Source organism: Crocuta crocuta, unplaced genomic scaffold, assembly GCF_008692635.1.
Source record: "Crocuta crocuta isolate KB4526 unplaced genomic scaffold, BGI_CrCroc_1.0 scaffold32, whole genome shotgun sequence".
NCBI classification, from domain to species: domain Eukaryota; kingdom Metazoa; phylum Chordata; class Mammalia; order Carnivora; family Hyaenidae; genus Crocuta; species Crocuta crocuta.
This window is the reverse complement of record NW_027529424.1, coordinates 9,747,054-9,772,128: the sequence shown is the minus strand read 5'-3', so window position 1 is coordinate 9,772,128 and position 25,075 is coordinate 9,747,054. Positions and strand designations below refer to the sequence as shown.

At 47.3% G+C, this 25,075-nt stretch overlaps 1 protein-coding gene across 1 annotated transcript in view; it reads left to right on the top strand.

Moving 5' to 3' along the window:
- The window catches only part of NET1 (neuroepithelial cell transforming 1), a 58,215-nt gene extending 44,922 nt beyond the window's left edge, over nt 1-13,293 (top strand). The window contains exons 4-12 of the mRNA XM_077758543.1: nt 7,332-7,439; nt 7,879-8,046; nt 8,438-8,500; nt 8,776-8,872; nt 9,007-9,083; nt 9,746-10,003; nt 10,436-10,606; nt 11,714-11,900; nt 12,191-13,293. Coding sequence (XP_077614669.1) covers nt 7,332-7,439; nt 7,879-8,046; nt 8,438-8,500; nt 8,776-8,872; nt 9,007-9,083; nt 9,746-10,003; nt 10,436-10,606; nt 11,714-11,900; nt 12,191-12,555 — 1,494 coding nt within the window. The 3' untranslated portion in view covers nt 12,556-13,293. The remainder of the gene's footprint in view (nt 1-7,331; nt 7,440-7,878; nt 8,047-8,437; nt 8,501-8,775; nt 8,873-9,006; nt 9,084-9,745; nt 10,004-10,435; nt 10,607-11,713; nt 11,901-12,190) is intronic.
- The last annotated feature ends 11,782 nt before the right edge of the window (nt 13,294-25,075 follow it).

The following is a 25,075-nucleotide window of genomic DNA, read 5'->3' as shown; positions in this document are numbered from 1 at the left end:
CGAACCGTGAGATCATGACCTGAGCCGAAGTTGGATGCTTAACCCCCTGAGCCACCCAGGCGCCCCAGTTTTGTGATTCTTTTAGGACTATATCAAGATCAGTTAATTCAGAATAGAGAAGGACCCTGTTATTAGAATGAAATCACCTTTTTTTGTATTTGTGAGAAAACATTACACAGATACAAAGTTTTTAAAACATACAGAAAAATATGTGCCTCCAAGTCTGAGAAATGCCGAGCTTGAACATCTTAGGTAGCCCAGTTCTTTCTCCATTGCCCTGTGAAGAGCTCCGTTAGGAACCAAGCGAAGGCAAGGTGCTCACTGCCAGTCTCGACCAGAAATGGTGGCAAGCAGCAAAAAGGCTTAATTCACAGTTGTGACTGTGCTTGCCCTAAAAGGGCCCCGGTTAGTCAGGCTTTTCTTTGGTATGTACCCTGAACTCTGAATTACAGCGTTCTTACTTGGAGCTGTCGTCCGTACGGAATGCCTTACTAGGTGATCGGGTTTTCCGGGAGAAGGCCCGCCTGTGGCCAAGTCCCCGAGTAGGTAACGTAGAGCCGCCCTTCCGGAGCGCTTTTCACATCCGCGGAAGCCCTCGGTGGAGCCGCGCGCCTGACCTCGTCCCCCCGCAGACGCAGACNGGCCAGCACGGGGGCCCACGAGGAGGTGGGGGGGCTGCTGCCGATCAAGAGGACCATCCGAGTCCTGGACGTCAGCCACCAGTCCTTCCGAGAGCAGGAGGTGAGGCGGCGGCCGGGCGGCGTGTGCAGGTTGCGCGGGACTTCGAGACTCAGCTGCGCGCTTTCACACTTCGCTTCTGATCTGAGGCTCGAAATACGTGACTGATTTTTGCGCAAGTGTCAGACGTGTCGGTGGCCAGGTTGAGTGTACACAAACTTCTACGAAAAGAAAAAGATGTGAGCGTGCTGCGTGCTGCTAAATTTGGTTACGTTGGTCGCATTTCTGGTGCTTAACACATTGTTCCTTTTAGTTTGCCCTTGGATTACCTGGTCTGGGGAACGGCTTCACGGGGTAAAAGGGAAGTAAGGATCCCTTCGCTTGCGAGTTCACGCTCAGGAACAAATGGCAACTAAAAATGCTATCAGACCTAGTGCTTGTTTTTGTTTTTCTTTCTACATCTAATAAATTTGTGTGCATTTCTTTGGAAAGAAAAATATTTAAATGTTTAAATATTTAGACCATCGAATCATTACTTAGGTACTTCTCCCCTCTTTGCTTTAATCATCTATAAAGTTACTGTGGTTTTTAAAAGTCTTTATGAACATTTATCCAAGTAAGTCATGATTTTTGTGCCATTTTACTTAGTTTTGACAATGGATTTAATACTTTATGGATATTCTATTTAGACTGCTTACTACAGCATATACACTCTATGGTATGTGCTCTGTCCTCACTTAGGTGATAGAAATAGTGTTCATAGTGTTCTGGGGACGCCTGGGTGGCTCAGTCGGTTGGCAGTTGGACTCTTGATCTCAGCTTAGGTCTTGATCTTAGGGTGGTGAGTTCAAGGCCAGCTTTGGCAGCCATACTGGGTGTGGAGCCTACTTAAAAAAGGAAAAGAAAAAGAAGTAGTATTCCTGTATTCACTTAACTATACACTTCTTCCTTTTTTTTTTTTTTAAATGAGCAGTAGGCAAAAGTTCACTATAGTATAAGATAAGATCACCAAGTAAGAATAGTATGAAACCTCTCTTTAGGAGAGGGGGCATTCCAAAGTGAATGCCCCAGTTGACGCTATACTTCTTATCTCAGTTGTGATAGTTTTGTGGCTATGTACTTATATCAAAACTTGCCTAATTATACATTTTAATTTATGTTTTTTTAAATTTATTTCTGAGAGAGAGAGAATGAGGGAGGGAGGGGCAGAGAGAGAGAGAGGGAGACACAGAATCTGAAGCAGGCTCTAGGCTCTGAGCTAGCTGCCAGCACAGAGCCCCACACAGGGCTTGAACCCACGAACCACGAGGTCATGACCTGAGCCCAAGTCAGACACACAACCTACTGAACCACCCAGGCGCCGCTAATTATGCATTTTAAATAAGTGCAGCTTATTGTGTACCCCCATAAAGCATATATGTATGCATACACATACCTTCTGGTAGTTACTATAGCTGCCACTTGAGGGATTGTACTTTCATTTGATGTACTTAGGCTTTGTTTTTTGTTGTGGTTTTTGTTTTGCTTTTATGTTTCGGTTTTCTCAAGATGTGTCAGCATTTCCTTTGAGTAGAGCAAGTCATACATGGTCATCAGTGTCCATACTGAAACCGATCATATTTTGTATCATCAAGAACTAGTCTTTTTTGTTTGGTATCAGACCAGTGGTATCGGTGCCATGCTACTGGCACACCTTTATTCCAAAGATTAAAAACACCAGGAATGTTGTCAGGTTTTTAGTACTAGCAATAGCAGCCTTAAATAAATTATTAAATTTGACTATTTCTATTCCTAAGTAGAAAGGGAAGAAATCCTATGTGATCATAACCCTTTAATTTTTTATAAGTAATTTTTTTCTTTTTGTTTTCCTTATTTTAAAGTTCTTGCCAATTAGAGAAGGTTATTCATCCAGTAAACCAAATGAATAAACCCAGATTTATACTGTTTTTCTTTTCTTTTTAGCTATGATTTTTTTTTTTTCCTTTTTAAGTAAACTCTACACCCAGTGTGGGGCTGGAACTCACAACCCTGAGATCGAGAGGCATGCTCTACGGACTGAGCCAGCCTGGCACCCCATACTGTGTTGTTCTTTTTTTCTTTCTTTCTTTTTTTTTTTAAGTGCCTGATTTGGTTGACTGTGGAAGAGACCCTCCTGTCCTGTCCTCTTTTGTGACATCGTTAGTAGAAAAAAACTTTTTACAAAAAAAAAAAAAAAACAACCCTGAGTTCACGACAGAATTTCTCTGTCCTTTTGCTTTTATATGCAAGGTACATACATCCCAGTAAAAGACTTTAAATCCATCTTAATTTTCTGTTTACACCTGGGTTAGTAAAATAAATTGATTAAAAACTCAGTGTAAAAGTAGATATCCTAAAATAATGCATGTGATTGCCTGGCTAACCTAGTTAATCTGGTTAAAACTTAACCTAAATAAACAACATAAATTTATTTTAGAGGGTATTAAGGTATTTTTCCTTCTCCGTGAACTTTGACCCTGGTGAAAGGTTGGCTCCAGTAGAAAGCTCTCGAGTGTGTAAAACTTGTTGGTATTCCTTGTTTATTCTTGTAGATTTTCACATTGTCGTTTGAGGGGAGTGTATAGTTTCACCATCTGCACTCATTCTTTAAGCTTTTAGTATTCACCGTAACACTGTTAACAGCACTCCAGAACAGAAATAACAGCAGCACCGAAACCATTATGTAAGCCTTGCTCTGAGTGATGGTGAGAAAGGTAGACTCCTCCCCTCTCTTCCTCTATCACCTCCAAACACTGGGCCTGCTTCCTGTGTGTGCAAAGCGGCACACGGGGCTGTAATGCCAGTTCTCGAAAAACTTGGTCTTTGACATAGTTCTGTGATCGCGCAAATGTTTAGGTTCTTAATGACCTAACCAAGATCATTAGAATGGTTTGTCTGGACCTCTACAGAAAAATTCCTTTTGGTTACAGCTTACATAGGCCAGACCCTCACCTGTGTTTTAAAAGGGAAGTTTCCGTACCAGCCTTCAGGGTGACCCTGTAACACAGTAGAGGAAGGTCTAATCCCTGTCACTTTTCCACAGAGGTTTTCTGTATGATGTTTTTCTCAGCTACTGTATGTGTGTGCCCTAGAACCAGAAGTGAGCCATATGCAGTGTTACGACATTACATTTCAGTTACACTTTGTAAGTTATTAAACGTTTTCATACTCTTGAAATGTTTGTGTTAAAAGTTTATCTTGGGTCTCCTGAACATTTATCATCTATGTCCTTTTAATAAGGCAGTAAGTCCTTTACTTTTGGATCCCCAGAAATGTGTGTGAAAAGTACGGAGGTGCCTCCCCTCCCCCACCCCGACCCATATTTCCTCATTTAGTGCCTGCCTTACTTACTTACTTCCCTACCCACCCACCTACCCACCCACTGGGACATTCAGAGAGTCTCCTGCTCTAGTGACTGAGCTTGCCTGGCACCCCTACCGAGACCTTTTTAGGTGGGGTAAACTCGTAAAACTACCACATCCTCTGAAGATGTCGCATCGATGGCCTTCCGGACGGCTGCAGAACATATTTAACCACCACATAAATAACCCGCCACCCTAGACAGGCCACATAAACAAAATCTAGGTCAACTTCATAAAGATGCTTTAGATATATTTACATTTAATTATCTAAATTCTGTAGTTTAAACCTTAAATACCACATAGTTTGGAGTTCCCAAGAAATTAGCAGTTGAACAGTAACTGATCCTGTAAAGATAACGTCTTATCATTACCTTGATTTTGTATAGTAAAACAGATCTCGAAAATCTTTTCCTCCCATCCAAAGTAACTCTTGGGGCGCCTGGGTGGCTTAGTCGGTTAAGCGTCTGACTTCCGCTTAGGTCATGATCTCGCGGTTTGTGGGTTCGAGCCCCGCGTCGGGCTCTGCGCTGACTGCCAGCTCAGAGCCTGGAGCCTGTTTCAGTCTGTGACTCCCTCTCTCTCTGACCCTCCCCTGCTCACGCTGTCTCTCTCTCTCTCCTAGAAATAAATAAAACATTTTTTAAAAAATTTAAAAAAAAAAAAGTGAGCGTGCCTTCTTTTAAACAAACAAAGTAACTCTTCTTTTCCAATTCGTTGGGAAGAGCACCTTTCCAAAGACGTTTTAAATTGGAATTCAATATTTTGTGACTTAGTAGGAAGTCANGAGCCTGGAGCCTGTTTCAGTCTGTGACTCCCTCTCTCTCTGACCCTCCCCTGCTCACACTGTCTCTCTCTCTCTCCTAGAAATAAATAAAACATTTTTTAAAAAATTAAAAAAAAAAAGTGAGCGTGCCTTCTTTTAAAAAAACAAAGTAACTCTTCTTTTCCAATTCGTTGGGAAGAGCACCTTTCCAAAGACGTTTTAAATTGGAATTCAATATTTTGTGACTTAGTAGGAAGTCAACTTTGTTATGCTTTAAACGGGGAAGAGGAATTAACCTTTCTTTCCAAGAAGGAACAGAACTTTCTGACAGCTGCTTTGTTTCTAGTTAACGTTGGGCTGTCTCACTTTGTGAGGAGGTAATTATATCTCTATTCAGACAGAAGACTCTCTGTGCTGTCTTTACTAAATAGAAAGGAATGCCTCGCACGGGACCTTCTGCCCGCGCATGTGTCCCTCGAGTCTCGCACAGATGGGCGCTGTAAAGGTGTTCGCACGTGTCCTTGGCCGCACAGCGGGTCTGTCATTTTACTGCACATCTTGAGGTTTCTTTTTTAGTTCATTTAACATTTGCACGTGAGTGGGTTTATATTCAAAGTTTTACTGTAGGATTATTTCTGTGGGGGAGGGTCACTCTACAACTCTACCTCTTACGTCCTTCACTCAGTAGGTCACACTCCCTGTGGTACGAGTGTGTACCTGCTGTGTACCTGCGTGTGTGTGTGTACCTGCGGGAGCTGGGTTAGGTCTCATTGCCTCACTGAGTATTCAGATCATCAAAGGTATTCAAATCATCAAAGCTTCTTTCCAGAGAATTTTAACTCTTTCTGCCATTTTGTTCTTCAGTTATACTAAGGGGATTTATTTTTACTCCCATTTTCTCACCCCTTCCTTTTCTTTACTATGACTTTAGTCATATCAAAGAATTTCTAGAAAGAATGTTTCATCTGTCCTTTTTAAATGCTAACTTTTAGGTGTAATCTTTATCTTTAATTTTTATTTTATTTTCAAGTTAATATTTAATTATGTGTCCCCTGAACTGTCATCAGTTATTTTGTCCAGTGTGCCACAATTGTCAGAAGCACCAAATGTGAATAAGTAATTATACCCTCAGATATGTAAAAGCTAGACCTGTGGTATGATCGGAGGTTCTTTATTTCAGTAGCTGTATGAGTCACCTAATGGTATGCCTCCATTTTCCTAGCAGTAAAAGGATAATAATGCAGTTTGTAAAGTTTTGAGATCCTTGAATATCAACTGATGTTTGCTAAGCTGTTAAAAGCAATACGAAAACTATTTCTGCTGAAACTATATGTATTTTTCCTCTAAGTTAATAAATGTTTGAGAGAGAACCTAATTATTCCAAAATCCCAGTGTTTGTGTACTAAGTGGAAATATTCCTCAGGATGTTACTAATAACAGAAATTTAACATGTTCCAGGCTTCGTTCAAGCCATTATTTAATCTTCATAACAATTCGGGGAGAGAAGATCTAACTTGAATCCCATTTTACTGATAAGAAAACTGAGGCCCAAGATACTCCCTAGCAAGTGCCAGAGCAGGATTTGGGCCCAGTCTGTCTGATTCTAGAGCCTGAGTGCTCTCCACACCATTGTCCCACCTCTGCTTGAATATCTCCCGTGACAGGGACACTGCCTTCAGAGTTGACCCATTCCAGGACAGAGATGTTCATTTGAAAGCTGTTCTCTAACCGAAGTACTTAAAAATGAAATGATACAGTGTCTGGGATTTGCTTTAAAATGGACGGAACAAATTCTTACACTGAAAACTGTCGAGGCTGAGAAATAAATATGTGGGATCCATATGCTATTTTTCACTTTTGTATATGTTTGAAATTTTTCATAATAAGCAGGTACTTTTTTAATGTGACTCTATATTAAACTGTAAAGTTCTGTGGGATTCTGGAATCTAATTTCTTTGTTTTCATTTTAGTTTTTCTTTTGTTAATGATAAAATTTGTTCTCTTCTCAAAGTGATATCCAACTGGCCTTTCTCATACCGTTTTGGGTTTTTTTTTTTTTTTTTTGATAATTTACTGTTACTCAGTAGTGTTCTTAGAATTTTAAAAATAAAGGACAACATTCAGGGCGCAGCTGGGTGGCTCAGCCANGACCGTTTTGTTTTTTTGTTGTTGTTTTTTTTTTGATAATTTACTGTTACTCAGTAGTGTTCTTAGAATTTTAAAAATAAAGGACAACATTCAGGGCGCAGCTGGGTGGCTCAGCCAGCTGAGCTTGTGACTCTTGATTTCAGCTCAGACCATGATCCCAGAGTCACGGAATCGAGCCCGCGTTGGGCTCCGAGCTGAGTAAGAAGTCTGCAAAAAAGGACAACATTCATTTCCAGAGTTCCCTACTTCTGTGTTTCATAATGTACAAATACTGGTTTTTTGAGCGTGTTCAATTTTGTCCAGACTTGTTGGACACCATTATACCTGCACTACGTTCAGCGTAACCTGTTGTTGTTTTTCAGGAGCCAAGCAATAAAAGAGTTCGCCCTCTCGCTCGAGTCACATCCTTGGCAAACTTGATCTCTCCTGTAAGAAATGGAGCAGTCCGACGCTTTGGTCAAACAATTCAGGTAAGCAGGGGTGGGGCTGGGAGTGAGTAATGTAGGAAGGGGACTTTTCAGAGAAGCCCAAATTTGTGTTTTCCTTTGAGTTGTACAAACAGTTTTGCACTATTCTATTTAAACATACGTTTTTTTAATGTGATGGTAAAATAAATAGGAATATTTTTACCACAGCAGTATTTATATAATCTCATTGTATGAAGTTACATCTTATATCAAAGCAGAGCCTTAAATAGTTTTTATCCCCAAAAGGTAATTTTGACTGAATATTTTACAATGAGAGATTGAAGCTTAGACAAATGATTGTTTTGTGCATTGAGAAATCTCAGAACTTTTATTTTAATTTGTCTTTCCATTTTTTTTAAGGAAAAAAGAATAATTACTGTCTCCTTTAGATATTTTTTTTTGTTCACCTCTTTTTTTTTTTTTTTTTTTTTTTAACTTTAAGTCCTTTACCCTTCGTGGTGACAGCAGATCCCCAGCTTCTGCCCAGAAGTTATCGAGCAGATCAACAGTCCCCACGCCTTCCAAAAGGAGAAGCAGTGCGCTGTGGTCCGAGATGCTGGACGTCAACACGAAGGAGTCTTTAAGCACCAAAGAGATCAGACGTCAGGAGGTGAGCTAGGCTGGCGTCCACAGCAAGGCCCCATGGATTGGCTTGTACTAAAAAATCGCCTTTGTTTTTCAAACGTGTTTCATCATCATAGCAAACCAATGCCTAAGGCAAAGCCAGCTTGTTGTTATATTTGAGTGGTAACTCGCAGCAGCGCGGGCAGCCGCGTGGTGAAGGGGCAGCCGCTGAGTCAGCCCTGCCGGGACCAGCCTCCGAAGCAGGTGGCAGCCTCGCATAGAGATTCCCATCTGAATTCTGGTTTTTGGATGGAGTCACTTTAAAAAGCGCTGTTCATAACATCAGTTAAATCATTAATGATAAGTATCAACTGTATACAATTTCCCTTTCTCAGCGGAAGGAATGACCTACAGTGTTGGCTGGATTTTTCTTTTAGGCAATATATGAAATGTCCCGGGGTGAACAGGATTTAATCGAGGATCTCAAGCTTGCAAGAAAGGTCAGTAAATAACTTTTTATCATGTGCTCTGGTTTTTAAAAAATTTTATTTAACAAGTTATAAAGGATAAAACCCTCTTAGATGGTTTCAGATCTCTTCAAATATGAGAATCCCTAATGTTTGAGTATTAACATATACTTGAGTTTCCTTTATGTGTAACAAATAGAATCCATGCTGGCTTTCATGTAGTTAGTCACGCTTGTGTGCAAGGAAGGTCTCTCATCATGTTTTATTGCTTGATCGCTTTGCATGACCCACTTTTCGCCCTCTGATAGGCCTACCATGACCCCATGTTAAAGCTGTCTATTATGTCAGAAGAGGAGCTCACCCAGATATTTGGTGATTTGGACGCTTACATACCTCTCCATGAAGGTAAGATACGCCATTTAATTTTCATTAGTATCTGAATGCCATCAGCACAAGTTGTTTTGAATCTAAGTTTCTAATTTAGTGTGGAATTATTTTTTAAATAAATATAATGGTATTTCTGCCTTTTTACCTTTCAGATCTGTTGGCAAGAATAGCGGAAGCAACGAAACCTGGTGGAACAGTGGGGCAGATTGGTCACATTCTGGTGAACTGGGTATGTAGTGGGTTGCTCACACCAGATCGTTTTCACGTGTGCCATCCCCACCGTCCGTGGTGGACACCAGATCTGTTGGATCCGCTAGCTGAATTCTGAAAACAGATAAGGCATTAACTTAACAAAATTATATAGCTGTAAGAAGTTAACAGTCTCTGCTCAAAAAGATACTTAATAACTGATACGGTTTTATTTGTTTTAAAAATATGATCCTCTTAGGACACAATATCCACAATGTGTGTTTCGTTGTTGGGATTAACATTTGCGTGCCTGCCAGATGACAGGTGCTATTGTAGGAGGGACCGCGGGGGTGCAGTGAGCAGAGACGTCTCTGCACTCACCGTCTAGTGAGAGGATAGCAGAGCGTGAGCAGCCTCAGAGTGGGTGGTGACCGTGGTCGAGGGACCCTCAGGAGCCCCGGGAATATGGAAGACTAGCATCAGCTGAGGCTGGGAGAAGGTAGCCGAGTTATAGGGAAATGAGGACAGGACACTCTGATGCTGGCGCAGGTACCGTCCGACTCCTGCACCATCCGCGGGAGGGCTTCGCAGCCTACGGAGACTGGCGAGAGGTAGCTGTACGTTTGGTGCTTGTTTTCAGAGGCTCCCTAATGACTGAATTGTCCAGGAACTTACCGCACTGTGTTTTCTCTTCCTCTCCAGCTGCCGGGCTTGAACGCCTACCGGGGCTACTGCAGCAACCAGCTGGCAGCCAAAGCGCTCCTGGACCAGAAGAAGCAGGACCCGAGGGTGCAGGACTTCCTGCAGCGGTGTCTCGAGTCTCCCTTCAGTCGGAAGCTCGATCTGTGGAGCTTCCTAGACATTCCTCGAAGTCGCCTGGTCAAATACCCTCTGCTATTGAAAGAAATTCTGAGACACACTCCAAAAGACCACCCTGATGTTCAGCTTCTGGAGGAGGCTGTAAGTCCAGTAAAAGATTCTCACGTGTTTCCAGTTGATACCTTAGCTTGCCCTCGAAAGGCACGCACTGATGCTCTCTGGCCTCAGGCCTGTTGCCACACGCAAAATCATTGCGGTGTTTTGAGCACCCAGCACCGTAGTGCACTGAGCCGGAAAGAGACGTAACGCACTTCAGACTTCTATTTCAATTCAGAGACTGGATTCTGACCTCTGAGCCCTCCCACTAGCTAGCTGTGGGACTTTGGGCAAGTCACCCAGTTTGGCTGAGGCTAGTTTTCCATCTGTATCATAAAAGGACTGACTGAATGGTCTGATTTCCAGAGTTCCTTCAAGCGTTATCCTCTCTTTTTAATATAAAGTTCTAGCCCTGTGGGAGAACAGAATTGAGTTCATATGCTGAAAACGTTTCATTGATTTCCTGATAACTTTTAGATACTGATAATACAAGGAGTTCTCTCTGATATCAACTTGAAGAAAGGCGAATCGGAATGCCAGTATTACATTGACAGGCTGGAGTATCTGGACGAAAAGCAGAAGGACCCTAGGATTGAAGCAAGCAAAGTGCTGCTGTGCCACGGGGAGCTGAAGAATAAAAGTGGACACGTGAGTGTGTTTGCACACTAGCACGAAGTGCGCGTTTACCTCTCCCTTCCTACCGCCTTTCATTTCTGCTGCGTAAATTAGGAAGCGGGTTTGTAAAATAAGTTCATCACACGATGGAAGGTTACTGGTTTTTATTTTATGTTAAAAGCTTTGTGAACAGTGGTTTCTGTTGTGACAGGTTGATGTAAAATAAATGGTTAATAGTTGATTCTTTAGTGGCGAAGCATAAATCAACCTGTTTGGCTAGGAGTTCCTTTGCAGCTGCATCACCAGTTTCCTAATACAAAAGCGTGTCCTTCAAAAAAGGATTTGAAGGCTTTACAGTGATGGAAGTAACTTCTGGCACTACTGAACACATTTCTACAGCAGATGGGATGAAAGCAAACTTATTTCTTAAATATTAATTATAAGAGTGCCTGCTGAATGAAGTACAAGCATAGAGCGGTAGTTTTGTTTCATTACGTGCTTTTCAGAAAGAAGCCACATGTTTTCTCAGTTTTTATTTTAATTCCAGTAGTCAGCCTACACTGTCTGCTGGTTTCAGGTGTACAGTGCAGCGATTCAGCACTTCCTTGCGTCACCCGGTGCTCATCACAGGTCCCCTCCTTAATTCCCGTCCCCTGTTTCCCCATCCGCCCCACCCCGAGAACCCCAGTTTATAAGCTGAGGTTCAGTTGAAACCCGGCCTCTCTGATTTCTGTCGTGAGGCCTAATCGTCCTGTAAAGGCTTTTACATCGTGTGCGACGAGGTCAGACCGTAGACCTTCTCCCGGCCCGCATCTGCCTGAACTCTGTCGGGAGCTTGGCGTTTCCCGGCGTGTCACCAGCAGTAGGTCTCTGTGCTGCGTGGCATTTACTCAGCTGCCGCTTTCTCGAATGTCACAGCCTCATAAAAATAAGCACACGCAGTCTGAGGTTAGACCAGCTCTCCACTCGGGATGTGCAGACCCTTGAAGTCACTGTCTTTATGAGGTCATTTGTAGGAAGTGGTAGTAAATAAATTTGATGAAGTTAATGATGTCAAAGCAAGACATTTTAATGGTGGACTTCAAGCATTTAAAATCACAAAGTTCACATTGAGGAAGCAATTGTTTCTCGTTTCTCCAGAAACTTCACATATTCCTGTTTCAAGACATCTTGGTTTTGACGCGGCCTGTTACCCGAAACGAGCGTCACTCTTACCAGGTGTATCGGCAGCCGATCCCTGTCCGAGAGCTGGTGCTGGAAGACCTGCAGGATGGAGACGTGCGAATGGGAGGCTCCTTTCGAGGCGCTTTCGGCAACTCAGACAAAGGTACGGGTGCAGGTTGGAAGCGATGTCAGTCCGCAGAAACTCGAAGCGGCAAAACATCTGGAGGGACCCGATTCCCTTTCCCCGCGCCTGTTGCACCCGCTGAGTAAGGCGCCGCGCCGCTCCCACCCCCGCGGGCACATCTGAGGCGTCGCGCGCACGCCTCTTGTAACGTGTGTGCCTCACATGCTGCGAGTGACACACATGGTAGCCTCCCCCCCCGTGAAGACGATGAGGACGTTATGTGCGATCTCCTTTTTTAAAAGTCTTGTTTACGTTTTTTATTCTTTTAGCCAAAAATATCTTTCGAGTTCGCTTCCAAGACCCGTGCCCAGGCCAGTGCCACACCCTGCAGGCCAACGACGTGTTCCACAAGCAGCAGTGGTTCAACTGCATCCGCACGGCCATCGCCCCCTTCCGGCCGCCCGTGGACGGCGAGGAGAACACGCCCGCCGCCGGGAACAGCACCGCCCCGGGACGGGCCTCCAGCGTGACCCGGGTGGAAGGCGATGGCGACGGGGATGCCCCGGAGTGCAGCTCCCCGGGGCGCGTGGCCCACGGGGCTGAGGGTGGGAGAGCGCCGCAGGCACGGCCCGGCTTCCGGAGAGCAAGGGACGCGGCCCAGGTCGGGGGCAAACGGAAAGAGACTTTGGTGTAAAGGGAGTTCCGTGCGTTAACTGGCAGAGAGACTGTTTATTTATAAATGTGTACAGTTTGTTTTTTCTTGTAATGTGAGCGCGGGGGCATCACAGGGCTCCTTACAACCGGTCCCAGCATTTTCTGGTTCGGGGTGGCTTTGGTGGCTGTCCCCCCACCCTTTTATTTTTTTAATGGCAGCTAAAGATATACGCAGATTACTGTTAACGTAGGCCCCCCCCCCCTTTTTTTTAAGATGTTTTTCTCAGATTATTTAGAATGTGCAAGTCCGGTATTTTTAATCAAATGCAATATTTATGAAATGGATTTTCTCTTTATTCTGCATTCATCATGACTTCCTAATAGCAACCAATTGTGATATTTACAATATTTGCCCAAACCTAAAGTTTTGCAAATACTGGAATTTTACCAGTGGATCTTGGATAAACTTTACATGCACCTAAAATCTATGTGGAATATGTTTGTAATATTTCAGAACTTACACTGAACATAAATTCCTTGGAAAACAAACCATAAGACTTAAGTTTTCCATTTTATCAACTGGAATGCTTTATATTTGTTTTTCACTGCACATTCCTCATTTTTCACTCATTTAACCTGCCAAGTATTTAATTTTTTTTTAATTTGTAAAGTAGTTTTTAGTATTTGCTTTTATTTTTTTACCTCAATGCTTTTGCCTTTTTAATTGGCATGTCTTTAAAGTATTTTTCTTCTTTGATTAAAAATGTGTGTGTATGTATGTGTGTGTGTATATATATACATATATATATATCTTTTTTTTAATCATTGACTTTACCAGTGAAACCAAGCCATACTGATTTTTGAGCCAATTTGGAAAATTGCAGTTTTTAAAGTGTAGCATTCAGGGTGGAGACCATACGTGAAATGACTCCGTATATACTGAAAGAAAACTGCCGTAAGGATTTTGTTGAAAGTTTTAGTGTTGTCTGAAAAGCAAGAGAGAAGGCAATTGGTAATAAGCTTTAAAAAAAGAAAAAAGAGGGCCTAAGAGAGTAGTTTTGTCTTAAAAATGTCTGGTTGTTCCAGAACGTGAAAGGAGATAGTAAAAGCTAAACTTGAGGGTGTGTAGTAAGTTGTAGAAGGTTTGGGGGAAGTGAATTTTATTTGCCTTGGTTTACGGGTTTGAAAAGAAACAATGAAATGTGTGACAATTTGACCATATTGGATCAGTTTTGATGGATTTATTCATAAGAGGGGAAAAGACAGATGGATCTTTTACTGTAAAATGTTTCTTGTTCAGATGAGGCCAGACTCTTTAAGCCCTGTGTCATGGCGGATTTCTAACGGTGATCAATTCAAGTAAACGTTGACTATTATGTGAACCATATCTGGCCAGTGGAAATGAAAATTGAAAAAGACTGTAAATAGATAATCCAAATGATGTCTCTGTATAAATGAATTATACAATTAAAAAAAAAAAAAGCACACACATAATCACCCTCAAAGGTTTCTTGGTTGGTGGACGTTGGGGCGACATTTGCCAGGAAATGCTGGTACGGCAACAAAAGTTCCTAGAAGTCACAAATAACCAAACCTTTGAAATTCATTGGTGAGGAAGAGAAAGATTGAAGTATAAGGTCAAGTTCTTTGAATCTTCTGAAACCATTTAGAATGCAATGTAATCAGAAATAGCTGTTGAAGATGCTGATCATCTGGCCACTCCTGGATACAGTAGTAAGGCTAATTGCAAAGCATCCTGATGCAGTTCAGATTCTATTTTTAAAGAACTTTTTTTTAGTGTTTGTTTATTTTTGAGAGAGACAGTGTGAGCAGGCAAGGGACAAAGAGAGAGGGAGACACAGCTGATTCATTTCAGGTTTTAATCTAAGCATCTCCGGTTTCTCACTTTGGAAATGCAGTCAAAAGTGTAGATTACACCAACAGTCATGATCTAAAAAGTCAGAAAGCAAGATTTCTGATCATTTCTAGAGATGTTCTATAGGATATCATTCCTTCCAGAACTACCTTGATCAGCTTCTGAAGTTATAGAGACAAGTTCAAATGCTGTTAATGAAATGATTTTTTATCAAAAACTGTATCTTCCTTTGGTTCACTCAAGGGAGAAAATAAGACTCAGAAGCTGGAATGAACACTTCAGAAATTAGTCTGTATTTGAGACCATTTGATGACCTAGCCCAGTAGTTCTAAAACTAGTTTGGGCACCAGAATCACCAGGGGTAGTTTTAAAAAATAAGTAAAGGTAAGTGGGCCTCTTCCCTGATTGCTCCCAATACAAATACCCATTGCGCTGACTCAGTACCTTGGGGGAATGGGTGGAAAGACTGAGGGCTGATGACTTATATTTGTAAACATTACCTCCTAGTAATTCTGATACAGAGAATTCGTTGGGTCAGCACTTAGTAATCACTCCTGTAGCCAAAAGATGTTATGTAAATGATATATAATAAGTGTTGGCATATATCTGCTAACTTTTCAGTCTGCCTTAAAGTATGCAGGGTCCATAGAGCAAATGATTTTTCTTTCTTAATTTCTTTCAGTGAGTGTGCTTATATATTTTAAGCAAAGTTAGTCTCTGCCTGGGATAGTCTTAGGAATCTCAATGCTCCGTCTTAGGATATATACACACAAGGTGGTAAGGGAAACCAAGGACCCTGAATAGACTCTAGCAGTCAGTGGGAAGCCAGTGTCAGTAATTCACCCTTGGGTCTGTAAGACTGACATTTCCTCAGCTGAGTCAGGTGACAGGTTACTTTTGTGCCAGTGAGATGTACTCTATGTTTAGTGCTTTTGTCTATATGCAGATCCAGCACAGTACTTGATTATTAAATATATATAGAACTCTCATATTACTCAGTTAATTTTACAAATATCACCAAACACCTAATTAAGGCTTCCATATGTCAATCTCAGTAACTGAGATGCAGGAAGACAAGGTGGACATCTTAAGTTTGTCTTCATCATACTCATCAGTTTAAGTTCCCTCCCACCTGTCCCTAGAGATAAAACTGGTCTTCGCTGTGTTTCGAAATCCAAGGGGTTCAAAATGAATGATACCTCAACCTACTTGGGCTTTTCTTAACCAGCATTCATGGACACCTACGAAAGAATACTATCCATTTGTCCATTGAACCAAATTCTCGGGAGTATCCTATCAAAGAAAATCTCCCTCAATCCAGAGGCCTCTAGAACCATCTAGATCCAAAGGAGCTTTGATTTTTGCCTGCATATTTGGACAACTCCAGAACCAACCACAAGTCTAAGGATGTCTCAGGTACGAGTGGCTCGTCAGGTCCAGTGGTACGTGATCTGAGGTCATGAGTACTTAGAGACTCCAGTAGAAGCCACAAGCCCTACCCTCCCAAGAACATGTGTATATACACCCACACAAATTAGGGGGTTCAGGGATATTCGTGAACCCATCTTTGGACCCAAAGTTAAGATTTTGTTCAAGTCTGTCCTGACCAGGACTTATTTAGGAAAACATGTGATAGAGTCTCAAAAAAATGAAATAGAAAAGGAAAGGAAAATATAAAGGAAAAAGGAAAATATAAAAAAGAAATTGCCTCAAGAGAATGAGAAGTCTCCACAGACTGGGAGGAAATAGAAGAGACACATCTGATAAAGAACTATTAATCAAAATTTACCAAAAACAACAACAAAACCTTAAATTTTTACAGTAAGAAAATGAACAAAGTAAGTATAAAATGGACAGAAGATGCAAACAGACACCTCACCAAAGAAGATAGGTGCCCAACATCATATGTCGTTCCGGAAGCGCGTGTTCAAACAAGGAGACCTCCCTGCAACCGGTCAGGACGGTGAGATCTGGGCCGTTCCAGACGCCGGCGAGGACAGGGAGCAGCAGGGATTCAACTCCTGGCTGGTGGGACCACAGAACCGTGCGGCCAAACTACATCCTGCAAAACCCGCCGTGGGGTCGGGCAGTCTCGCTCCCTGGCTTTACCCAAAGGGGCCCACACGCAAAAACCTGCACACGGATGCTTACAGCAGCTTTATTCATAATTGCTCCCCCCAAAACTTAGAAACAACCAAGACGCTCTTCATGGTGAAAAGTGAATAATAAGGTATGAACAGTAAGGTATTCAGCACTAAAAAGAAATGAGCTCTCAAGCCCTGGAAAGACGTGGAGGAATCTTAAATGCATATGACTGAGTGAAGGAAGCCAATCTGAAAAGGCTCCATGCTGTGTGATTCCAACTTTATGACATTCTGGAAAAGGCAGAGCTGAAGAGACAGTAGAGCTCAGGTGTTGCCAGGAGTCGGTGTGGGGGCCGAGGGTGAACAGGTGGAGCACAGGGTTTCCAGGGCCGTGTGTGTGCTACTAGAAGGGATACGTGTCGTTGTACGTCTGCCCAAACGCACAGGATGGGCATCACCAAGAGTGACCTCTGACGTAAGCTGTGGACTTGGGGTGATAGTTCACGCACTTCGTCGGCGCTGGTGGGGGATGTTGACGATAGGAGAGGCTAAGGGTGAACAGGAGCAGAGGGTGGTGGGAAATCTACTCTTTCCGCCCGATGTGGTTGTGGACCTAAAGCTGCACTAGAGAAAGTCTGTTGGTTAAAAAAGAAAAGAAATGACCCAGACCCAGAAAAAAAATGTGCAATTAGGAAGGCACGTCTTTCCAGCCCTATCTACAGGGACCAAAACCGGAGTACCACTAGATGCTCTACAGACGTGGACGGAAAGGCTCAGCCAAGCGAGAAAAGTGACCTGCGTGGATGTCCGGGCCACGAGCCACGCTCTTGAACCACAGCTACTTAGGGAAACTGTGTCCAGAGGTCAGGGTCTCTGCTTCCAACACCCGGCCCGGCCCCCTCCACTCACAGGGAGCAGAGGAGGAAGGTAGCAGAAGTCAGCTGGGTGGGGAGGGACCCCCACGCCCCTGTTGCCCTCCCCAAGGCGAGTCTGGGATGGGAGCTGGGCTCCTCAGCTGGGGTCCACCGACGCAGGGCAGAGGCCCACCACCTTGGCACCTCTCCCTTCCCTCCTCTGCCTCTTCGTGGCCAGGGACGCAGGGCCTGGGCTCTATCTGCACAACCGCACCCACGCCTTGGCCCTGGCGCTCACCCAGTGGAGTTGAGGATGAGATCATTCAGAGCCAGGCTGCACCCGCTGGTGGTTCCGGGCCCCGCCCCCAGCAGCTCACACTCCTACTGTCAGTTGGACGGGACCCGAGAGGCTGGCGTCGGGCGCCCTCCACTCCTGGAAACTGCTCCGGGGCTGGAAAGGAGCGTTGTCTGACATCACCTCCCTTTGCCAACCCTCAAGTACAGAGCCTGGGTGTCTCCTCCCCGGCCCCCAGCACACCCTGCCCGCGCCCGCCTACATGCGTTCTCTTCATCTTGGGTGATTTCCGGGTGTGAGCTCAGCCCTCCACTCCCCACCCTACTGTGGGAGGAACGTGGAGCCTGTGATCACCGGGGGCAGGGGGAGAGAGGGCGCGCTGCGAGGGCCGGTGGAGAAGGAGGGGGAAGGCCCCACCGACTCTGAGGATCTGGGGGAGCAAAGCGTAGGGTGGAACTGTAGCCCCTGATTCCTCTCCCCTTTCAGAGGCTCCTGCACAGACCCTCCCCAGGGACGGAACGGGAGGAAGGGGCTGAGCACAGTCTCTGCCCCGAAGGAAGAGGTAGCCTGAGACACGGCGACGAAGCCACGGGGCAAACCGCACAAGCCGCACGGATGCATAAATAGCCAGCGGAGTACCCTTCCATACCATCCAAGGTGAAGTGCACTTCCCAGGGTGGTGCATGCAGCTGGAAACTCTAAACCCAGCCTTAGACTCTGGGGGTCTGGGCACACCTGTGGTCACATGCGCTCATCCCGCGGGCAGCACGATTTTCCAAAACAAAGGAAATGGCACCCAGGCGTACAGATACACACCCCTGCACACCCTATCTGCGAGCAACCACGAAATCATGTTTGCATATGGGGAAGGAGCATGAAACAATCTTTTCCAGCCATGGAAACTATTTCTGTCTTTTCCCTGCTGTTGTAGCTCACAGCCAGGTCCTCCAGGCTTAACCTGCCAGAACTTTCCAATGAGCTCCTTTGTTGCTGTCAGGGACCAGCACAGCCTTGGCATCTGCCCGTTAAGAGCACACGTTCCAAGGATGTGAAGCTTTCCATCGGCTCTCGGGGGTTCTGAACTCTGAGCACGTGTGAGCAGTGGGGCCCTCACCGGGCACCACCCAGCATCCTGGGTATCAGCGTCCACCCCAGGCTGCTCGGGCTCTGCACCTCTCAGACGGCTTCGCCACCTGGAACGCTGTTTCTCTGCCCTCCCTCCCTCCCCCTGCCTGGCGACCTCCTACTCATCCCTCAAGACCCAGCTGGGCCTTACCCATGCTAGACAGCCCTCTCTGACACCCCCGACAGGCCCGCCGGCTCAGGGATCTGTTGCTGCGGTGACACAGTGCTTTCCAATCTGAGGATCACCTTCGCTAGCAATCTGTGAGGTTGTCGGGTCTCTGTGTCACCGGTAACCACCATGTGTCCCGACGCAGAGAATGTGCTTATAGGTGTTTGCTGCATGAGCCACAAAGGCCAAAATATCTCAGCTCTACATTATCAAGAGTCGGTGCACAGGGAGCTGGCTGGTCGGAGGCGCACGGGCTCCCAGACCTGGGCAGGCCTTCCTGATGGGCCTCAGAGGAGTCCTGCCTCCTGCAGTTCACACCTTCTCAGGGCCCTTACCACAATGCTTCATGGCCGGTCCGCGTGACTGACAGACAAACGTGGACGTGGCACTGTCTCTGGTCACTCATTCTGGAGGATGTCAGACACGTGCTGCCAGGATACCCAAACACGCCTGTGGAGAGGCCCCAGGAGGCGGAGCTGAGCCTCCTGCCCATGGCCCACAGCAGCTTCCCCAGCTTTGGGGGCTCACCTGGGGGCAGAGGCCCCAAACCAGAACCCAGCCTCACCCACTGGCTTCCTGACTGCAACCTCATGAAAGGTGCTCAGCCAGAACCACCAGCTAGGTCACTCCCACAAAAGCGGAGATAATTTCGTCTTTCTTATTGTTTTAAGCCACGAGGTCTTCGTATCATTTGTTACGCAGCAATAGATAGCTAATACAAGTCCTGAAAGCTCAGCTGGGGAGCTAACGCAGGGCAAATCATGGAGGAGTCAGGCCTGCAGGAGTTCATCGGTGCCCTGGGACTTGGACCGAGCCAGACGGAACAAATAAGAAGTAGATATCAGGACGAGAAGCCAGGGCTTGTCTCCCTGGGCCCAGAACAGAGGCATAGGTCACGCAAACACTGAGCAGGCGCGGCTGTGGTCTGAGCCCTAGGGCCGGCTGCCCTCTCTCCCCAAATCCTGCGTCCCAGCGGACAGAGCAAATAAGCTGACCTTAACTGCCCTGGTCTTGCTCAATCATGCTTGGTTTTACAGCCGGGGACTGACCTGCCGATCGCATACAGCCGGCACGCAGCCACAGCACCGAGAGCTGGGCCCCTCCCTCCGGCTCCCGCTCCATCCGGTTCTGGTGGCGCAGCCCCCGCACATGGAGAAGCGGGTTCTCTCTCATCTTCTCCCTCCCTCTCTCCGTTCCCACCCTCTTTTCCTCCCTCCCCCACCTCTCTCTCCCATACGGATAACATTCCTAGATGCAAAACAACACCAGACTTGTCAGAGCCCTGAACATCGCAGTCCAGTAACACGACCACTGAGAACGACCGCTTCTTGGGTACGCGCCATGTGCACACAGCCAGGCTGCCCCTCCTGCTGGCCTCCAGGCTGCAGTCCGCCCCCTTCTCCTGCCCAGCTCTGTCCTGCGCAGAGAGGGGCCCCACACGTGCGCAGCCCACACATCGGAGTTGTGTCCGCACCCACGCCCTCTCTCCCGGCTCCTTGGGGCAAGGTGTGCGAATGGCGGTGATCCAGCCCCCGGGCCAGAAGCAAACAGGCCCTGGAAGTGGGTGCAGGGTCATTTGGGAGGAAACTCCACATTTTCCTCCACCAGGAATGTGATCCAGAAGTGGGGCGGAGCTCTGGCCGGCATGACCCCTTGACCTTCTGGGCTTGGCGAGGCAGGGAGACGCCCTAGTGACCCCCAAAGTGAGGAGCCCAGGGCAGCGGCCCTGATTTCTCAGGCCTGACGGCAAGGCCTTTCCACCTGCTTGAAATGTGACTGTCCTTGTATCGGCTCCTCGAGACGGACGGCGTCTGAAGGTTTGCCGGACGGCAGAGCCGAGGCTCACACGTGGCTCAGGCTGATGGCTCAGGAAGCCTCAGGTCCACCTGCTCACGGAGCTGACTCTGAGCATTCTGGGCGCTAACTGTGTGGTGGCGGCCTGGTTGGCAAACCCGGGTGACAGGTAGGGGAGGCCCAGTGACTGACCGAGTCGCCGGTTCATGAAGCCCAAGGCCAGAGTCCCAGAGAAAGTCAGAATAAAGGGTCCCCAGGCAGGTCCTGGGCCAGGCCGGGGACCCTGGGGGGACCGGACANCCCGGACTTACAGGGGAGCTCCCCAAATGTGTAGCAGGGCATCACCTGGGGCTGTCCTGACTCCCGCCTGCTGCTGGCCCAGGCTCGGGAGGCCCAGACACAGCCCCCGCAGGCCGTCACCAAGCTGGGGAGACCAAGGCACACAACTGGAGCCCTCGACTGTGCGGGGGCTCCGCCAGCCAGGACGCCCTCTCTTCGTGCGCCACGGGACGCAGCGCCGGGTCACCCGGAAAGCCTGCTGTGGTGCAGCGGCTGCGAGGCGGGCGCCACGGCCCGTACCCCGGACACCCACAGACATTAGGCTTCACGTCAGGGATGTGGCGGTGGCTCCCAGGAGCCCACGGCTGTTGCACCGATGCCAGTGTTCATCCTGCGTGCGCCCCAAATGCCCTGGTGCCATCGCTCCTACTTCTGCTTATTAACTCTCTTTTCTCAATGTCCTCGGGATCCCGTGTGCTGCTGCGTCCCAGGGACACGGCCGGAGGCGTGTTTCCACCGACTGAGGGGTAGGCGTTGGAATGGCCTGACCTAACCCCAGGAGCCCCGTGTTCTTCTTCTTTTTCACATTTTCGCAAGTTCTTTTCTTTTGTTTTCAGTTTTGTTTTTCTTTTTTATTGTATTTAACTCCGAGTTAGTTAACATGTAACCTAACATCGATGTCAGGAGGAGAACCCACCGATTCATCACTTACATACGACACCCAGGGCTCATCCCAGCAAGCGCCTCCGGCGTGCCCATCCCCCATTTAGCCCAGCCCCCCACGCCAGCAACCCTCAGTTTGTCCTCTGTAGTTAAGAGTCTCTTATGGATTATCTCCATCTCTACTTTCATCTTATTTTTCCTCCTCTTCCCCTGTAAGTGAAATTATATGATATTTTTCTTGCTCTGACTGACTTATTTCACCCAGCGTAATACCCTCTGGCTCCATCTATGTTGTTGTAAATGGCAAGATGTCATTCTCTTTGATTCCTGAGTAATACTCCATTGTGTGTGTGTGTGTGTGTGTGTGTGTGTGTGTGTGTATACACACACACACACACCACATCTTTACCCGTTCATCAGTCGATGGACATTTGGGCTCTTTGCATCCTTTGGCTGTTGTCGATGGCGCTGCTATAAACATCGGGGTGCCCGTGCCCCTCTGAATCAGCACTAGTGTATCCTTTGCGTAAATACCTAGCAGTGCAACTGCTGGGTCTTAGGGTAGTTCTATCTTTAACTCTTTGGGGATCCTCCACACTGTTTTCCGGAGCGGCTGCACCTGTTTGCGTTCCCACCAGCCGTGCAAGAGCGTCCCCCTTCCCTGCATCCTCACCAACATCCGTCGTTGCCCGAGTTGTTCATTTTGGGGCTCAGTGTTCTTGAAATTTACTTCAGGGAGTATGGCAGCCGCACAGCAGACACTCAAAGAGTGGCGACCCCCAGCTGCTGAGCACCACCCCCAGGGACTGTGATGGGGACACACGCGCTGCACGTGTCAAGATGCCACGGATGGAGATAACAAATGGGGACGTCAAATACCAGCTGCCAGCCGGAGTCACGCTCCGGGATGAGCTTGGAGTGGCAGGCATGGGTCATCGGTGGGGTCCGGGGGCCGCGGGCAGTGCTGGAAGACTATCCAGGAAAATGCCGGGCAGCTGCTCCTCCGTAGCTTGACTTACAAATCTGAACCCAAGAAATGAATGTGGACTAACTGATACCTGCCTCGCCCTGTCGAGCTCTGCCCAGGAGCTTACTCTGAACTGCTCCACCGCCAAAGAATCTGAGGGCCACAGAAATGGGGAACCAGAGGGGCTCCCGTGGACGTCACTGCAGGGACGGTCCCCGGAGACGTAGTTAAAACAGTGCGGGAAAGGGAAGGGCTTCGGGCTTGGAGCTGCTTGAGAGGACACCCCCTTTCCTGCACACCAACCACCCACGCTGGCCTCAGGGCCACCGTGCCCCGCACCCAGCCCCGGCCTTCCCCACCTCCACCATGGCAGAGCTTAGCTAGTTCACCTAAGCGCTGGCCTGGGAAATGCTGTGTCCAGTGACAGGCTCTTGTCATCTGCTTCTGAGTCTCAGAGCAACTGGTCACTCTCCCATCCCCCACCCTACACCCCACCAACTTGCCCCCATGGCCTGTCCATCCCACACTCTGGTGTCACGTGCATTTCACTGAAGACTCAATTCAATGTCCAGGCTGGGAGGTGTCAGCCTCCCAGCAATTGTCCCCAGATTTTCCCTGGAGGTGCCCGGGGGACCCCTAGACTCTACCATGCACCTTCCCACTGCACCCCCAGCCCGCGCAGGATTGCCACGAGCAAGGAGGATGGGAAAGCCATGTCCTGCTCCAGGCTCCAGAGAGAGGGCTCCTCAGAACCAGAGCAGTCTGCCAGCGCCCCCCCTGCCCCCCCCCGCCCGACAGCAGAGCCCACTCATGCTCGGAGGCCCAGCAGGAGGAAGAGATGCAGACAGAACCCCTGGAGGGAAATCCTGGGCAGAGCACGCTCCCTTGGCACCTGTCTGCTCTTCTGTGTGCATTGGAAGCTTCCAGAAGGGATTGACCCAAGGCTCTGGCTTCAGAGCCCACGCATGCATGCCGCAGGCCTGTGTGCTGTCACCTGTCCACGGGGGGATCACTTCCTGCCGTCATCAAAGCAGACCTTCCTTCTCCAATGTTCCTGGCCCCGACGGATAGCGGTGTCGGCCTCTTTCTGAACTTCCGGCCCATGGTGCCAACCCCGCTAACGGTCCCGGCTGCTCTGCCTGCTGTGGGCTGCGCAGCTGAAAGCTACCGGTCACAGACAAAAAGGGGCCCCAGTGCTTTCTTTCTTTTTTTTTTTTTTTTTAATATTTTTATTTATTTCTAGGAGAGAGAGAGAGAGAGACAGCGTGAGCAGGGGAGGGTCAGAGAGAGAGGGAGTCACAGACTGAAACAGGCTCCAGGCTCTGAGCTGGCAGTCAGCACAGAGCCCGACGCGGGGCTCAAACCCACAAACCGCGAGATCATGACCTAAGCGAAAGTCGGACGCTTAACCGACTAAGCCACCCAGGCGCCCCCCTGGGTGCTTTCTTGATGAACAAAAACAAAAGTTTGGAGGCCTCAAGGAATTTTCCCAAACCTTTGATGAAATGAATCAGAAGAGCTGGAAGACGTGTCTTTTAAAGGTCTCCTCTGTGGTTGCGGCCAGGTTTTGGCCTCCAGCTGGAGTCCTGAGGCCCCCACTTCTCCCTGGGAGTCTCTGTAGGTGACATTCTCTCCCCATGTCCCTTGCTGCTTCTTCTCTGTGTCCCCCGGTCTCTAGCCTGCCCACACCCAGGCCCATCACCCTGGTGTCCTCAAGGACTCTGGTCAGGACCATCCCTCTGTGGCCTGGGTCCCTTCCTCCGTGTAAGGGATGACTGGTTACCCCTGTGTTTCCAATGAGGGTCACTCACGTGAGAGTCACAATCTCAATTTTGCATTTTTTTTTTTTGCCCTATTCTCTACTGGGTATGTTGTCATCTACATTTTCTGTATTTATTTTAAATGACCACCTTATGTCATGATATTAAGTAGAAAACCAGCTTCCCTTGCTATAAATGGGAGGAAGCAGTAACAATCAGTGTTATGAAAACAAAATTATATTAGCAACTCTTGCCTTGACCCTAAAGGGAGGGCTGCCCTCTCCTTTGTCCCTTTCACCATTTAACGTCCTAAAGTCGTCTCAGGTACCATCAATGGTCAGGTCCCAAAGTTTGGCCATCAGTGAATTCAAAGATCTTTGGGGTCCCTTTTGTCTGTCTCTCCCCCTCCCCACCCCCTGCCCCTCAGTCCTTCCCAGCGGATTTTTGTAACCCCTTGTGATAATCACATACATAAACACAACCCTCTGGTCTAAAAGAACATGCCTGCAAAGACTTTTTTTTTTCCTTTTCTGCCAGCCTGCAGAACAAGGGACCAGCATTGTTTTGAGAGAGATAACGGGCTCTGTTTCCACCATTTCTCCCCACTGGCCCTGAGAGATACCACCGCGGTTCCTGACGGGAAATCCCTTCTGCCTCATGGAAAACCCAGAGAAGGAAGTGGAGCGGCCCTTCC